Source organism: Trichosurus vulpecula, chromosome 7 (genome assembly GCF_011100635.1).
Source record: "Trichosurus vulpecula isolate mTriVul1 chromosome 7, mTriVul1.pri, whole genome shotgun sequence".
In the NCBI taxonomy this organism is placed as follows: Eukaryota; Metazoa; Chordata; class Mammalia; order Diprotodontia; family Phalangeridae; genus Trichosurus; species Trichosurus vulpecula.
This window is the reverse complement of record NC_050579.1, coordinates 75590625-75605776: the sequence shown is the minus strand read 5'-3', so window position 1 is coordinate 75605776 and position 15152 is coordinate 75590625. Positions and strand designations below refer to the sequence as shown.

The 15152-nt window shown below is 35.8% G+C and overlaps 1 protein-coding gene across 1 annotated transcript in view; it reads right to left on the bottom strand.

Annotated features, from left to right (window-relative positions):
• DPYD (dihydropyrimidine dehydrogenase) overlaps positions 1–15152 on the bottom strand; it is a 1113082-nt gene that overhangs the window by 571632 nt on the left and 526298 nt on the right. The window contains exon 11 of the mRNA XM_036769110.1: positions 6629–6839. Coding sequence (XP_036625005.1) covers positions 6629–6839 — 211 coding nt within the window. The remainder of the gene's footprint in view (positions 1–6628; positions 6840–15152) is intronic.

Sequence of the window (15152 nt, the reverse complement as noted above, 5' to 3'; positions counted from 1 at the left end):
AACATTAGGGGACAAGGTTATGAAAGGCTTTGGATGGCATATGGATCTTATATTTGATCATGGAGGTGACAGGGAGCTACTGGAGCTTATTCAATAGAGAGGTGACATGATTAAACTGGAGGTTTTAAAATTCAACGCAGAAGGGTGACAGCTACTGGGGATGGATAGATCATTTGAGGTTTTGTTTTTTTGTTTGGGCTTTTTTGAGAATGCAAGGAGTATGGGTACATTTGTAGGCAATAGGAATGTAGACAGTGGGGGAGAGAGAGGGAGAGAGGGAGGGAGAGACACAGAGAGAGAGAGAGAGAGAGAGGGAAAGAGAGAGAGAGAGAGAGAGAGAGAGAGAGAGAGAGAGAGAGACAGAGAGACAGAGAGAGAGAGAGAGAGACAGAGAGAGACAGAGAGAGAGAGAGAGAGAGAGAGAGAGAGAGAGAGAGAGAGAGAGAGAGAGAGAGAGAGAGATTGAAGATAAGCAAGATAGCAGGGAACTTGATAAAGAGGGCAATCTGCTAGAGAAGACTAGAGGGAATGAGATCGCTTGTTCATATAGAGGAGTTTGCCTTGGCAAGGAAAAGAGAAATGCAAAAATTTGGAAAAGGCTTTGTGATGAGTGGGATAGTGAATTAATTAAGTAGGTATAAAAAGATTGCCTAGCTGTAGTGAGGGCTTAGTTGAAATTATGTGACACAAGTTTATAGTGAACTCTGTCATCCCAGAAGGCTACTTGAACCTGAATAAACACATAAGGAAGAAATCTAATATTTAAAAAGTCATTTTTTGATCTGTGATTTCATTGGCCCAGAGACATCCTCTATCAATCAACATTGGCACTGTTTTCTCCACAACTTGCAGACTTAATGGCTTAAGACAACATTGTCCAACACGTGGCCTGCAAGCTGCCTACAATACTTCCAAGTGCAACCTAAAACAGATTAAAATGTAACTGGGAAATATTTAAAAAAATAAATAAAAACACACATAAATGTCGATAGCATGACATGTTAAAACTATATCAAATATGCTGCTCTTGCAGATCTTTATGTATGGTTTATTGGCCCTCTTTTCTATTTGAATTTGACAACACTGGCCTAAAGAACTGAGAATTCAAGTGTTTTGCACAGGGTCAAAAAAAAAACAGTACATGTCAGAGACAGGATTTGAATCCACGTCTTCCTGGCTCTGAGGCTAACTCTTTATCTACTCTGATCAATATTTGCTACTATTGCTTATTATTGTTATTTTTGTTGAAAATTACATAGTACTTTAACATTTGCAAAATGCTTCCAATACCTTTCCTCAATGAGATGAAACTTTTAAAAGAAAGACAAAAGTCAAAGATGGTACTTTACTTTAAATCAACTTAACATATATTTCTTGAATTCCTATTTTATTCAAGGTACTGTCCTAAGTATCAGGGATAGAAAGGTTGAAGGACACTAAATTCAAGTACCTTGTGCTCTAATATGGAAGATATGAAAGTCATACAAAGAGATACATCATGAGACAAAGTGTTAATAAGACAGAAACACACAAAGTGTGTGTTTCTAAGACTTTAGGAACATCTGAGGGAAAGAAGGATCACTTTTAGCTGGTGGATTAGGAAAGCCTTTATGATGAATGATAATAATTGGGCCAAGATTTGAATAGAAGGCTATCTGGCTAAATGGCCTTTGGGAAATTATGTTGGATTTTCAATGATCCTAAGTGGCTTGCTTTCTCAAAAGTCCTCATATTAACAGCAATATCCCCTCAGGGATGTTACAGATCATTGAAAAGCATGGAATGGCATGGTCTTGTAGGAGTCAAAACTGCTGGTGACCCAAAGGGCATGGACGGATGCATATATTGTAGGTAGGTGTCTTTGAATGTTGATATCTATCATCCATAATGTGTGCTAAAAGTTACATAAAAGATATCATAAGGAAATAAAAGTTTTCCCAAACATTTCCCAAGTTTTAGCACTAAAACTTTTGGAACACCTTGTAAATAGCTAGAAAAGGAGTTGATTCACTCATACAGTGAGGGCAAGAGATAGTAAGTGGACAGTCTGAATGGTACAATAATATCCTAGAGATCTTAATATTACAAGAAAGCCTTCAAGGTGTTGGGTATATTTTCTATAGCGAATGTAGCAAAAATCACAAAGAATGAGCTGTAGAAGGCGCCTAATCTCCTTTAGTTAAAGGAAGAGCAGCGCCAGTGAGATCATGAGGATCTAAGTGTTTGCTGGGGACAAGGTAGGTTCTTTTAGGATTTGGCAGTTTTAGAGTAAGAATGAGCACAATTTAACATCTTTGGACATTTTCTGGTCTTTACGATTGAACACAAAAAATGAAATAACCTGTTAAAGATTGCATAGTAACTCAGAGACAGAACTCTAAGTTAAACCCTAATATCCTTCAAACTTGTTGAGAATTTTATATATATGCACACCCGTGTATGTGTTTGATTTATCTAATAAAGGCCTAAATGGCCTATTGCTTAAATATAATTGCAGGTGAAATATAATTGGGAGGGGACTTAATTAGATAACTTACATGTATTTACTCATATTTATTCCAGTGAATTTGTTTGTTTATTAATTGTATTAAATTGACATGTAGTTATTGATCACCTACTATAGCGTAGCCTAGGTACAGAAGATGATAATGAATTCCTATAGCAATTATTGTTTTGAAATTCATTTGGTAATTAATCATGATCTCTGTTGTGATGTCTTCTATTGTCTTAGACTGTTATTTAAACTTTTCATTGTTATTTACCTTTACATCTCTATATACTGCCTTCTCATGGCCCTGAGGGAAGGGATCGTCATGTTTTTTTAATACCATTTTAGGACAGTGCCTTGTATATTGCGGGTGTTCAATACATAGTAGTTGTTCTTATTAATGGGAAACAAAAGTTACAGTCATTCCTAAATTCAAGTAAAGGCATACTGTATAACTGAAAAAAGTTAAATAAGAATAAAGTTTACAACTTTTTCTAGTATACTATATTGTCTTTCATTGATAATGTTGTTACAGTAGTTCTTAAAAGAGAAGAGTAAAATGTTATTGCAATACTGGATGTTCTCCTCCCTCAGTGTCCCAGAGAGCCATATGTTATAATAAAGAATAAAAAAGAGAAACTTTTTTTTTAGCAAAACCAACCAAAATAACTTGTAAATCTAACTTTTTCTTTAGTCTTGTAAAGGAGTACCACTGACGGAAATAAGTCTCCTTTAGAGGCAACAGAGAATGAAGGGATTGTTAGGAACTGGAACTATGGTCATATTTTTATATCAGAATTAGCTAAATTTGAGGATCATCTGCAATGTGGATATTTGAAGTCATTAGATCAGTAGATTGATCCAATGACTGAAACAACCTATAAAATATAAACAGACATATATATTCACATACACATACACACGTGCATAAATGGATAAAGATACATAGACAGATATGAGATAAGCAGAGAGACAGAAAGGGAGTGAGAGAAAGAACATGAACACAGAAAGCCAAAGACTGAACTTTGAAGATACCCCATAAACAATGATTAGGAAGTGGCAAAGAGGCTTGGCTGAGTACATAGAGAATTATAATAAGAATAATCAGGAAAAAGTTAGGAAGATATATGGAAGCTCAGTGAAGAGCTTAAAAATGGTAAATGATAGAAATTCTTTATAGAAACCAAGGAGAATGAGGGCAAATAGATCATTGAAATTGGCAAGAATGATGTAGAGACCTTTAAGAGTTCAATTTCAGTAGATGGATGAGGTTTGAGCTAAGAGGTCAGATTTAAGAGGTCAAGGAGGGAATGAATTAGTAAGCAAAAGGAGAATGCAGGTATAATCACTCATTGAGAAGTCAGACAGTGAAAAGAAGGTAAGAAATAGGGAAGTACTATATTTGACAACAGGGTAAAAAAGAAGATCTTTTTTTCCCTCAAGGTGTGGAAGCATTTAAATCTTTGGATGCAGAAGGCAAGGAAGATATAGAAAAGACTCAAGAACTGAAGATGCTGCAAAGATGGCAGAAATAAATACTGAAATATTACCCTAGTTTAAGGAATGGAATCTAATTCACAAGTAGATGGGTTACTCATTGGGAATGGCCACGTCTTCTGGGTTTTATGTAAGTGAAGAAATTGCTTCTTACTAACTACATTTAGTATTCAAATATTGTGGTGGAAATATGACATATCCTCAACTTTTCAACTATTTCAGGAAGAATAAAATGCAATTTTCTCACTTTTATAAAAACATTTTTTTCTTTATCTTTTATTTTTACATCACCTACAATTCCCAATTTATACTTCATTTCTTCAGTGTCCCAGAGAGTCATACGTTATAACAAAGAATAAAAAAAGAAAACAAAATTAGCAAAACATAACAATACGTCAAAAAATCTAACATTTTCTACAGTGTTCTGCAGACAGAGTCCTGAAACTCGTAAAATAAGGGAAGAAGGGGCCTTCTCATATCTCTACTTTGGAGCCAAGTTTGATCATTGTTATACTACAGCATTCAGTTTCCATTATTTTGTTGTCATTTTTCTTTTCACTTACAATGTTGTAAGTTCTGCTTAATTTGCTTTGCATTTAAGTATTTCTACATTTCTCTGTATCAGAAAAGTCATTATTTCTTATGGCACAGTAATATTCATTTATAGTCATCTCCTGTAACTTGTTTAGCCATTCTTCAAGCAATGTTAACCATTGGTGTTCGCTGGTACTATAAAAAGTGTGACTATAATTTTTTTGGTGTTTATGGGCCTTTGTTTTTATCATTGACTTCCTTGGAGTAGATATAGTTGTAGCAACAGAATCTCAAAGTCAAAAGGTATTGACCTTGTAGTCATTTTCTTTGCGGAATTCTAAATTTGTTTTCCAGAGTCATCAGAACAATTCACAACTCCACAAGCAGTGAACTGATATATAATTTTTCCATAGTTCCTAAAAATTGGTTATTCTCATCTTTTATTATCTTTGACATTTTTCTTTCTGGGTATGAGGTGAAACCTCAGATATGTTTTTATTTTAATTCACTTATTAATGAGAATTTGGAGCACTCTTTCAGATAATTGTTAATAGTTTACAACTCTTCTTTAGCAGAACTGTTTTTCTTCCACACATCTACTGGAAATGACTTTTAGTTTATATATTTTTTTCTGGTTATTGGACGTAAGACTCTTATCAGAGATATTTGACACAAAAGTTGTTTCCCTGTTAATCACTTCATTTCTCATCGTAATTTAATTTTGTTCATTCAAAAGCATTTAAAATCAGGCAATTCAAATTATCTCTGTCTCTCATTTTTTAAAATAATCTATTTTATCCCTTGTTTGGTTATAAATTCACTCCTTAGGCTGAGGTAAAACAGACACATTGTCTCAATGTTAGTAGATCTGGGAATCAGTCAAATCTTCTGGAAAATAATTTGGAAATACGTTTCAAGAGTCATCAAATGATGCATAACCTTTGACCCAGAAATACACTACTGTATGCCCCAAAATGGAAAGAGTATGTATGAAAATATTGGAAATACTTTTTTTCTTACATAACATATTAACATATTATTGCATCATAAAAATGATAAAATTTATATTTTCAGAAAAGCCTAGGAAGACTTATACGAATTGATATAGGGTGAAGTTAGCAGAAAACAGGAAAGTTAGCCAGTAAAGAATCTATATAGTAAGAAGAACATCAGAAACAACTTGGAAAGACTTAAGAACTCTGATCAATGAAATGAGCAGCCACAACCCCAGTGGTCCAATGATAAAGTATGCTGCCCAAATCCTAAAAAAGGGGTAATGGGTCCAAGGTGCAGCATGAGAAATACATTTTCGGACATGACAAATGTATGGATTTATTTTGCATATTTATTGCAAAAGTTTGATTATCTCGTTTTTTTTCCCTTGGGGAGGGGTGTGTGTCATTTCTGTTTAAAGAAGGAAATAGCAATAATATTATCAAAAAAAAACATCTAAGAGGCAGCAGGGAGGGGTTGAAGAGGAATTTTTAGCATAGAGGAGAATATCTGAAAGGGTATAATAGTGGGAGATGTAGTGCTGAGTTCCAGGAAGAGTAAACAGGCTAATTTGGCTCTTATGAAGAAAACAAAAAATAAACTTAGAAGTTTAGGTGGAGGCCGATTATAAAATATTTTATGTGCTGAGGTCCATATTGCTCAGATTTTTAGAAGTGTGTAAACATAAAATCGTTATATAAATGCTAGCTCTACCTATTTCTCCTCCTCCTCTTTCTCTTCCTTCTCCTCTTCCTTCACTTTTTCTTCCTCCTCTTTCTCCTCTTACCATTTCAATTTGAAATATGATGGCCACAAACAGGTTTAAAACAAAAGAGTAGATTAAAATAAGTTACTATAAAGTAAAACAATTTTGTTTCTTCACTTCAATACAGCACTACCAATGAATGATTCTGGCTGCCATCTTTCTACCAGTTGCCATTTAAAACTAATAATTAAATGCCATTCTTAAGGTTTTTCTATTTTATTGCCTGACTTCCACACTAAGGAAAGGAAATTAATATCAAACTGAAAAACAACGCCCTGAAAGCTGGAAACTCTTGCAGAACTAAAGTAACAGACACCCATGTTATACATTACAACCATTGATCACCGTACCTGTAGGATCACTTAACACTGAGCCGAATGCACTGATCACCACATCTGCTTTCAGCTGGACTACCTGATCTTCATCTTCATTCCACATTCCGGTTTCATCTTGCTCTGTCCGAACAAACTGCATACCAACAATTCGTCCACCTTTTACTATAACCTTTCTCGGGGAAAGGAAAGGCAAAAATTCACATTTTTCTTCCTTAGCAATCTCCATCTAAGACAAAACAGAAAAATTAAAAGTAAAGAAAAAAGGCCTCCTTCGAGAGAGCATTTAATCTATCCCCTAATCAGATGTCTAACTGAATTCTGTGTAAAAGACTACGCCATTTAAACAAGCATAAGGCTTTTATTTTCCCTCGCATGTAAAAATGGATATATTATATGGTTCCTAAGAGTCAGTTATCAAGAATTTATGTGTTGGTAAATGGCTGGAAAGGTGCATCAGTCAGTCAGAAGTAACTTGCATTATATTGGTATTTAAGAAATGGAAATCACAAGAAGCTTCTTTCACTTGTGTTCCATACCCCACCAACAGCACAAGGAATATGGAGATTCTGTGGACGATGAGTTGGTTCCTATTCTTCTTTCTCTGAAGATCCACTTCAACTCTTTTACCATGCCCCAAATGAAATTGAATACCATAGTCTATCAGCAGGCTAATTTATCTATGTTGGGAAAAGTCAGTATGATTGGAGGAGCCAAACAGTGCCAGTGAACAAGATGTAGGGTTGGGGGTAAGAACATCTATAAGGTGGTGAAAAGGGATTCTTACATCCTCAGTGAATGGGCCCCATACTATTTGTCCTCTCTACTTCCCCTGGCCCCCTGTTTTTGTAAGACCATTCACAAAACAGGATTCCATTAATAAAAATATGAAAAAGCACAAAAAATGACCTTCATGTTTGTTTACTATTTTTCATACTGAAAATCCACAAAATTTTTTACAATTTTTTTTTCACAAAAGGTAAGGGATTTTGCACATAGAAAAACTGAGCTACAATAAGTGTTATTTATCTAAGAGAAGATACAGTCAGGAAAAGAATCTAGTTTCTTGCTCACTTTTTGTAGACCCATATACTATCTATTGGGCCTAATTTGTATAATCCCACACTGCCTGCTGTAATGACACTCACGCATTCATTCATCATTAATAGCTAACATTTAACATTGCATTTTTGAGCTGCCAAACACTCTCTATATTATCTTATTTGATCATTAAATATTATTGAATAACTTATCTCATTACTACCTCTAAACTTGAATTCTTTCTTCTTAAGCTACAGGATACTTGTAAAAGAAAGTTTATTTCTGCATGCATGTAACCATTGTCAAATACCCAGCACATTTTATGTGTTAAAACATTACTGACTATAAGCATCTGATGGAACCATTAACATACCTAGCAGTTTCCTTTTTTTTTTAACAAATAGCATGAACAGAAATTGTTAACATATAATAATATGTATGAAGAATGAAGAAGCAGGACGGAATTATATCACCAGATTGAATCCATGCTTCTCTGGATTCACTCCTCTTTATAAGCTCACTGCAGCTACTCAGAGCCACTTATTAATGGGACTGTAATTTCAGTTGAAAGGTTTCCCAAATAGGGGTGGGGGGCATTGTGGGGTGGGGGAGCTTTAAAAACTATAGATTTTTTTTCCTTTACAGAATAAGATACTATTGTTTTTAGAGGGGCCAGATAACTCAAACATTTCTAATGATATAATAAATATGCTTTAAGGAGTATATGTTCCATATGTCTTCGTGTGTTTCTTTTGCCACATTTGGATAATGCAACACCTTGCAACTCACCGGTATAATCCTGCTTTACTGTGTTTCAAAAATGTCACCCGATACTAAATTTTAATGATAATGCCATTCTTGATTGAACAACAATGCCAAATGTTTATAGTTTGAATAAATCAATATATAACACTTATTTATAACAGCACTGTTTTCAATTGTGAGCAGAAATAAAATATCATGATAAGATAGCACATACTTGAAGTATCTCTCATGTTCAAATTTAGGTTCTCTTCTTGTTTTCTTGCCTATTTATAACAAATAAAAAATTTGTTGCTTGTTACAAAATTTCGCCATCAAATTCACAGACAAGAAATAATCAGCCAGATACTTAAAACCCTATAAAACTTGGCTTGCTTTTACCTTGCCAAGTTTATTTTGCATTTCTCCCCTTTCTACTTCCTCTGTTCTGATCAAATTGAAAGATTATGAATTCTTTGCACACGTCATTTGTTTGTTTTCCTTCCATCCTTTGCTGAAACTATCTCACCTGTTTAAAATGTCAACCGACTTTGCCACAGACTCACAGCATTCCTAGCTTACTTCAAAGCACAGATCAAGGACCATTCATGAGGCCTTTCTTGATTATTTCAGTTATTAAGACTTTCTTCCGTTTGTCAGTATTTCATGAATATCTGGTATTGATTTATCCGTTGATGTATCTTATCTCCACCAAAACGGAGCTGTGACTTTAAGTAAGTCACTGAATCGACTATCTTCCTCAGTTTCGTCATTCATAAAATGGGAGCAACCATAGCACCAACCTCTCAAGGCTGTGGTGAGGATAAAATGAGATGACCTTTGTAAAGTGCTTCGCATATCTTAAAGCATTAGATAAATAACGGCTATTATTATTACTAAAAACAAACAAAAATGTATAGTTTCATTTTTGTCTTTATATCATCAGAATGAGTACAGTGTCTTGCACAAAGTACGTGTTTAAAAAACCTTGGTGAATTAATTTGCATTAAATAACCACTGAAGGATTGCTATTTGTATGGGTCAACATGTATATGTATTGTTTCATGAATGACTGCCTACCCTTACATACCATTTAAAAGTGTTCAGTGAATTACTTGTGACTATCCTATTAGCTAGATGCTACAAAAAATATTTATCTCCATTTTACACAAAAAAGAACCTGTAGCTTAGAGAAATTTAGTGACTTGGTCAAAGTAACATAGCTGGCATTAGAGAGGGGAAGGGAAAAAGAAAGGGGACTGAATACAGTGCCTACTATGTGCCAGGCAGTGTTAAGCCACTTTACAAATATGATGTCATTTGAAAGGAATAATTTGAAACAAGTTTTCTGCTTAATACAAACCGATGCCTGGCACATAGTAGGCCCTTAATAAATGTTTATTAATTGAATGATCCCAAATACCTTCCCTTACATCATGCTGTGTGAACTCAGACGTCTCTAGCTCTAGCTTTATGATCTTATGAATTTGTCTTATTTTTAAGTTTCTCAATGCATATATACCTGAGTATACAATTAAAGTCAAACTGCCTTTTGTGTATTGTAAATTTTCCATATTCAGAGACACTGATGCTCTTACTATCGAGCAAGCCTTATGTCTCAGGAATGAGAATATTAGCATTCAAATAATTGAACATTTTCAGTTATTATCTGCCAATGCATAGAGGTTAGGCTCAGAGGATTCTGGCTACTCACAGAGATTACTCCCCATGCCTGCTGGAGTAATTCCAGAGATATTATGCTCTAATGCATATAGGATACTGCTATTGGATGAGAAAGACATAAATCATGCCAGGTCTTGCTCTTTTGCTGTTAAGTAGCTGGGATTTCCATTTGATTTATCTGGAGAAAAAACATTTATAAGTAGGCATAGAAAGATGCAATTTTGAAGGGATATGTTTATTTGGGAAGGAGTGATATTACATTGGAAAAAGGCAAAGAAAGATCAGAAGATAAGAAAGGGGCTTGGGAGAGAGAAAGGTGATTGGGAAAATGAAGATAGAGAAAATGAGCAGTCATTGAAAGCATATGACCAGTGAAATGCCTTGAAATTGCTTTTGAAAAAAAAAAGATGACTGAATATTCTTTAGTCATCTGAGAAATTTTTCTAAGGAAGGGCAATAGGAACTCTTACATGAGAACAACAAATTAGGTATGAAAGACAGAAAGAAAGCATTGAGCCTTATCTCATTTGCCTTTCCCTCATGTGGGGAGAAAGAGAAAAAAAATCCAAGAAAACACTATTACCAGGGACTAGCAAAATCCTGGCATATAGTAGTTGATTAATAAATGTGCTTTTATTGACTGATTGACACCATCAAGAAGTATAATAAAAAATGGAAAGAAAATATTTATACTATCTTGTCCAAAGCTTTGTTAAATCCGTAAACATTTTACTCTGTACAGACTTCTTTCCTGAACTTCAATCAAACTGGGAACGAGAAAATCTTGAGAGAATGCCAACGAGTTATTATCTGGATAGGGTTATCATGAAAGGAACATTCATAAGCATTAAGAATATTTTCTATCTGATATTTCAACACTCATGCTTATGACAGCAAAAGCTATAATCAAATGTATAAAAAACACGAACAATGGAAAGAACAAGGCTAGAAGACAGACCACTCGATTTGTTCATTCCAATTCCAAACTGGAGGAAACTGTCTTCAATATTGGTTCAGACTTTTATTAGGTGTGCCTTTATCACTTACCATGCAAGGATTTTGTGAGGCTCAAATGATACAGTACATGTAAAGTGCTTTTCTAACAAGTTAGAAAAATATTGTTATTATTATTTCCTTGTCTTATTCTACAGAATTAAGATAGAAATTGTCCTATATTTTTTTTTCTTTTAAATGCAATTTATTTATTTAACATATTTGGTTTTCAGCATTGATTTTCACAACATTTTGAATTACAAATTTTCTCCCCATTTCTACCCTCCCCCCCCACTCCAAGATGGCTTATATTCTGGTTGCCCTGTTCCCCAGTCAGCCCTCCCCTCTATCACCCCCCTCCCCTCTCATCCCCTTTTCCCTTCCTTTCTTGTAGGGCAAGATAAATTTCTACGCCCCATTGCCTGTGTATCTTATTTTTTAGTTGCATACAAAAACTTTTTTTGTTTTTGAACATCTGATTTTCAAACTTTGAGTTCCAAATTCTCTTCCCTCTTCCCTTCCCACCCACCCTCTCTAAGAAGTTGAGCAATTCAACCTAGGCCACACATGTATAACATGTATAACCCTTCCACAATACTCATGTTGTGAAAGGCTAACTACATTTTGCTCCTTCCCAACCCATCCCGCTTTATTGAATTTTCTCCCTTGACCCTGTCCCCTTTCCAAAGTGTTTGTTTTGATTACCTCCACCCCCATCTGCCCTCCCCTCCATCATCCCCCCACCTTTTATTTTTTTTTTATCTTCCTCCCTCTTCTTTCCTGTGGGGTAAGATACCCAACTGAGTATGTATGGTATTCCCCCTCAGGCCAAATCTGATGAGAGCAAGGTTCACTCATTCCCCCCTCACCTGCCCTCTCCCCTCCTCCCACAGAACTGCTTCCTCTTGCCACCTTTATGCAAGATAATCCACCCCATTCTATCTCTCCCTATCTCCCTCTCTCAGTATGTTACTCTCTCATCCCTTAATTTCATTTTATTTCTTTTAGATATCTTCCCTTCATCTTCAACTCACCCTGTGTCTGTTCTCTTTCTTTTACATATATATATATACACATATACATATATAAACACACATATATATATACACACATACATACACATACACATAGATATATACATACATACACATTCACTTATATATATACATTAACATACATATACATATATATATACGCATACATATACATATACATATATATATATACATGGATATTCCCTTCAACTACCCTAATACTGAGGTCTCATGAATCATACTCATCATCTTTCCATGTAGGAATGTAAACAAAATAGTTCAACTTTAGTAAGTCCCTTGCAATTTCCGTTTCTTGATTACCTTTTCATGCTTCTCTTGATTCTTGTGTTTGAAAGTCAAATTTTCTATTCAGTTCTGGTCTTTTCACTGAGAAAGCTTGAAAGTCCTCTATTTTATTGAAACTCCATATTTTGCCTTGGAACATGATACTCAGTTTTGCTGGGTAGGTGATTCTAGGTTTTAATCCTAGCTCCATTGACCTCCGGAATATCGCATTCCAAGCCCTTCGATCTCTTAATGTAGAAGCTGCCAGATCTTGGATTATTCTGATTGGGTTTCCACAATACTCAAATTGTTTCTTTCTGGCTGCTTGCAGTATTTTCTCCTTGATCTGGGAGCTCTGGAATTTGGCAACAATATTCCTAGGAGATTTCTTTTTGGGATCTATTTGAGGAGGCGATCGATGGATTCTTTCAATTTCTATTTTGCCCTGTGGCTCTAGAATATCAGGGCAGTTCTCCTTGATAATTTCCTGAAAGATGGTATCTAAGGCTCTTTTTTTGATCATGGCTTTCAGGTAGTCCAATAATTTTTAAATTATCTCTCCTGGATCTATTTTCCAGGTCAGTGGTTTTTCCAAGGAGATATTTCACATTGTCTTCCATTTTTTCATTCCTCTGGTTCTGTTTTATAATATCCTGATTTCTCATAAAGTCACTAGCTTCCACTTGCTCCAATCTAATTTTTAAAGTAGTATTTTCTTCAGTGGTCTTTTGGACCTCCTTTTCCATTTGGCTAATTCTGCCTTTCAAGGCATTCTTCTCCTCATTGGCTTTTTGGAGCTCTTTTGCCATTTGAGTTAGTCTGTTTTTTAAGGTGTTGTTTTCTTCAGTGTATTTTTCAGTATTTTTTTGGGTCTCCTTTAGCAAGTCATTGACTTGTTTTTCATGGTTTTCTCGCATCCTTCTCATTTCTCTTCCCAATTTTTCCTCTACTTCTCTAACTTGCTTTTCCAAATCCTTTTTGAGTTCTTCTATGGCCTGGGGCCAGTTCATGTTTTTCTTGGAGGCTTTGGTTGTAGGCTCTATGACTTTGTTGTCTTCTTTAGGCTGTATATTTTGGTCTTCTTTGTCACCAAAGAAAGAATCCAAAGTCTGAGACTGAGTCTGGGCGCGTTTTCGCTGCCTGGCCATATTCCCAACCAACTAACCTGACCCTTGAGTTTTTCAGTGGGGTATGACTGCTTGTAGACTTACGAGTTCTATGTTCTACGTTTGGGGGGGAGGTGCCAGCTCTGTCAGAGCCGCACTCCTCCTTCCCCAAGGACCCCCAGTCCAGACTGGGCTTAGATCTTCAGCAGGCTGTTGCACTCCTGCTCTGATCCGCCACTTAATTCCTCCCACCAGGTGGGCCTGGAGCCGGAAGTAACAACAGCTGTAGCTGCTCCACCTCCGCTGCCCCCGGGGCTGGAAGCCGAACCGGGAACTCCTTCCACTCCCGCAGCTTTTCCCACTAACCTTCGCAGCAGTCTTTGGTGTTTGTGGGTCGAGGGGGGACTGGTAACTGCCGCAGCTCACATATTCAGGGTGCTAGGGCCCCCTGCGCCCGGCTTCTGGTCTGGATCGTCCACGCCGCTCAGGCTGGGCTCTGCTCCACTCCGTTCCCAGCTCCGTGTGGAATAGACCTCACCCAGAGACCATTCAGGCTGTCCTGGGCTGGAGCCCTGCTTCCCTCTGCTGTTCTGTGGGTTCTGCCGTTCTAGAATTGGTTCAGAGCCATTTTTTATAGGTTTTTGGAGGGACTCGGGTACGGAGCTCACTCTAGTCCGTGCTTACCAGCCGCCATCTTGAAATTGTCCTATATTAAGTCTCTATCTTGCTATTAGTCTTTTCCATTTAGTGTCTTATAGAATATTACCTGCATATTTATATAAAAGTTCATGTCCTGTAGGTTCACTGAAAATATCTCAGGGCAATTGTAAAGGCAGATAACATTATGGAGATGATATTCAGATGATTTAAATTAATTACATCTCTATTCATTAAAAGCTTTTCTTTCCACATAATTTGGAGATCACATTAATTGTGTTATAGTATAGAAACATCTATTTAGAAAGTTATTCTTGAATTATTTTGATGAATGTTATATCCAGTTGATTGTGGAGAACAATTTTTTTCTTCTGTGTTAGTGTTCCAGTTGCAGTATAATTTATTAGTTGAATTCTAAAATATACCTTTGAAGGAGTGTCATGTATTTGTAATAGAGAGATTTATACCTTTTAATTTATGAGAATATTTTCTGGCATACAATTTTAGACATCAGATCATGTCTTTTGAACTATTCTGTACGTGATAAATTGTTACAATCTGCAATGCTACGTGGCATTGTTTCTGTGATTTCCTTGCACGATTTGTATTGGTCAACATGGCTTAGGTTCTTTAAGGATAACCTTTCTTCAATATCTTTTGGCAAGGAACTGGATCTATATTGCTATCATAAATCTCTTCGCTTGTATACAAAAATCTACAACTCCAGTCATATGTTCAATGGCTTTTTATCTACATTTTGTGGGGGGGGAAGGGGTTAAGTTCATGTGGATATCTACCATGAGGGAGTTTTGAGATTCTACGCTTGAATCTTTATGTTTGTTCTATATTTGTTTTTATCTATATCTTTCATAATTGTATACATTTAAGTTTATCAACTTTGTAACTTTTTGAAAAATAGTCTAAACTACTGTTGCCTCTTGTTGCCAATTTTTATTTCTTACCATGGAAAACGGTGTCTGTCAGTTAAAGTTGTTTCTAGAT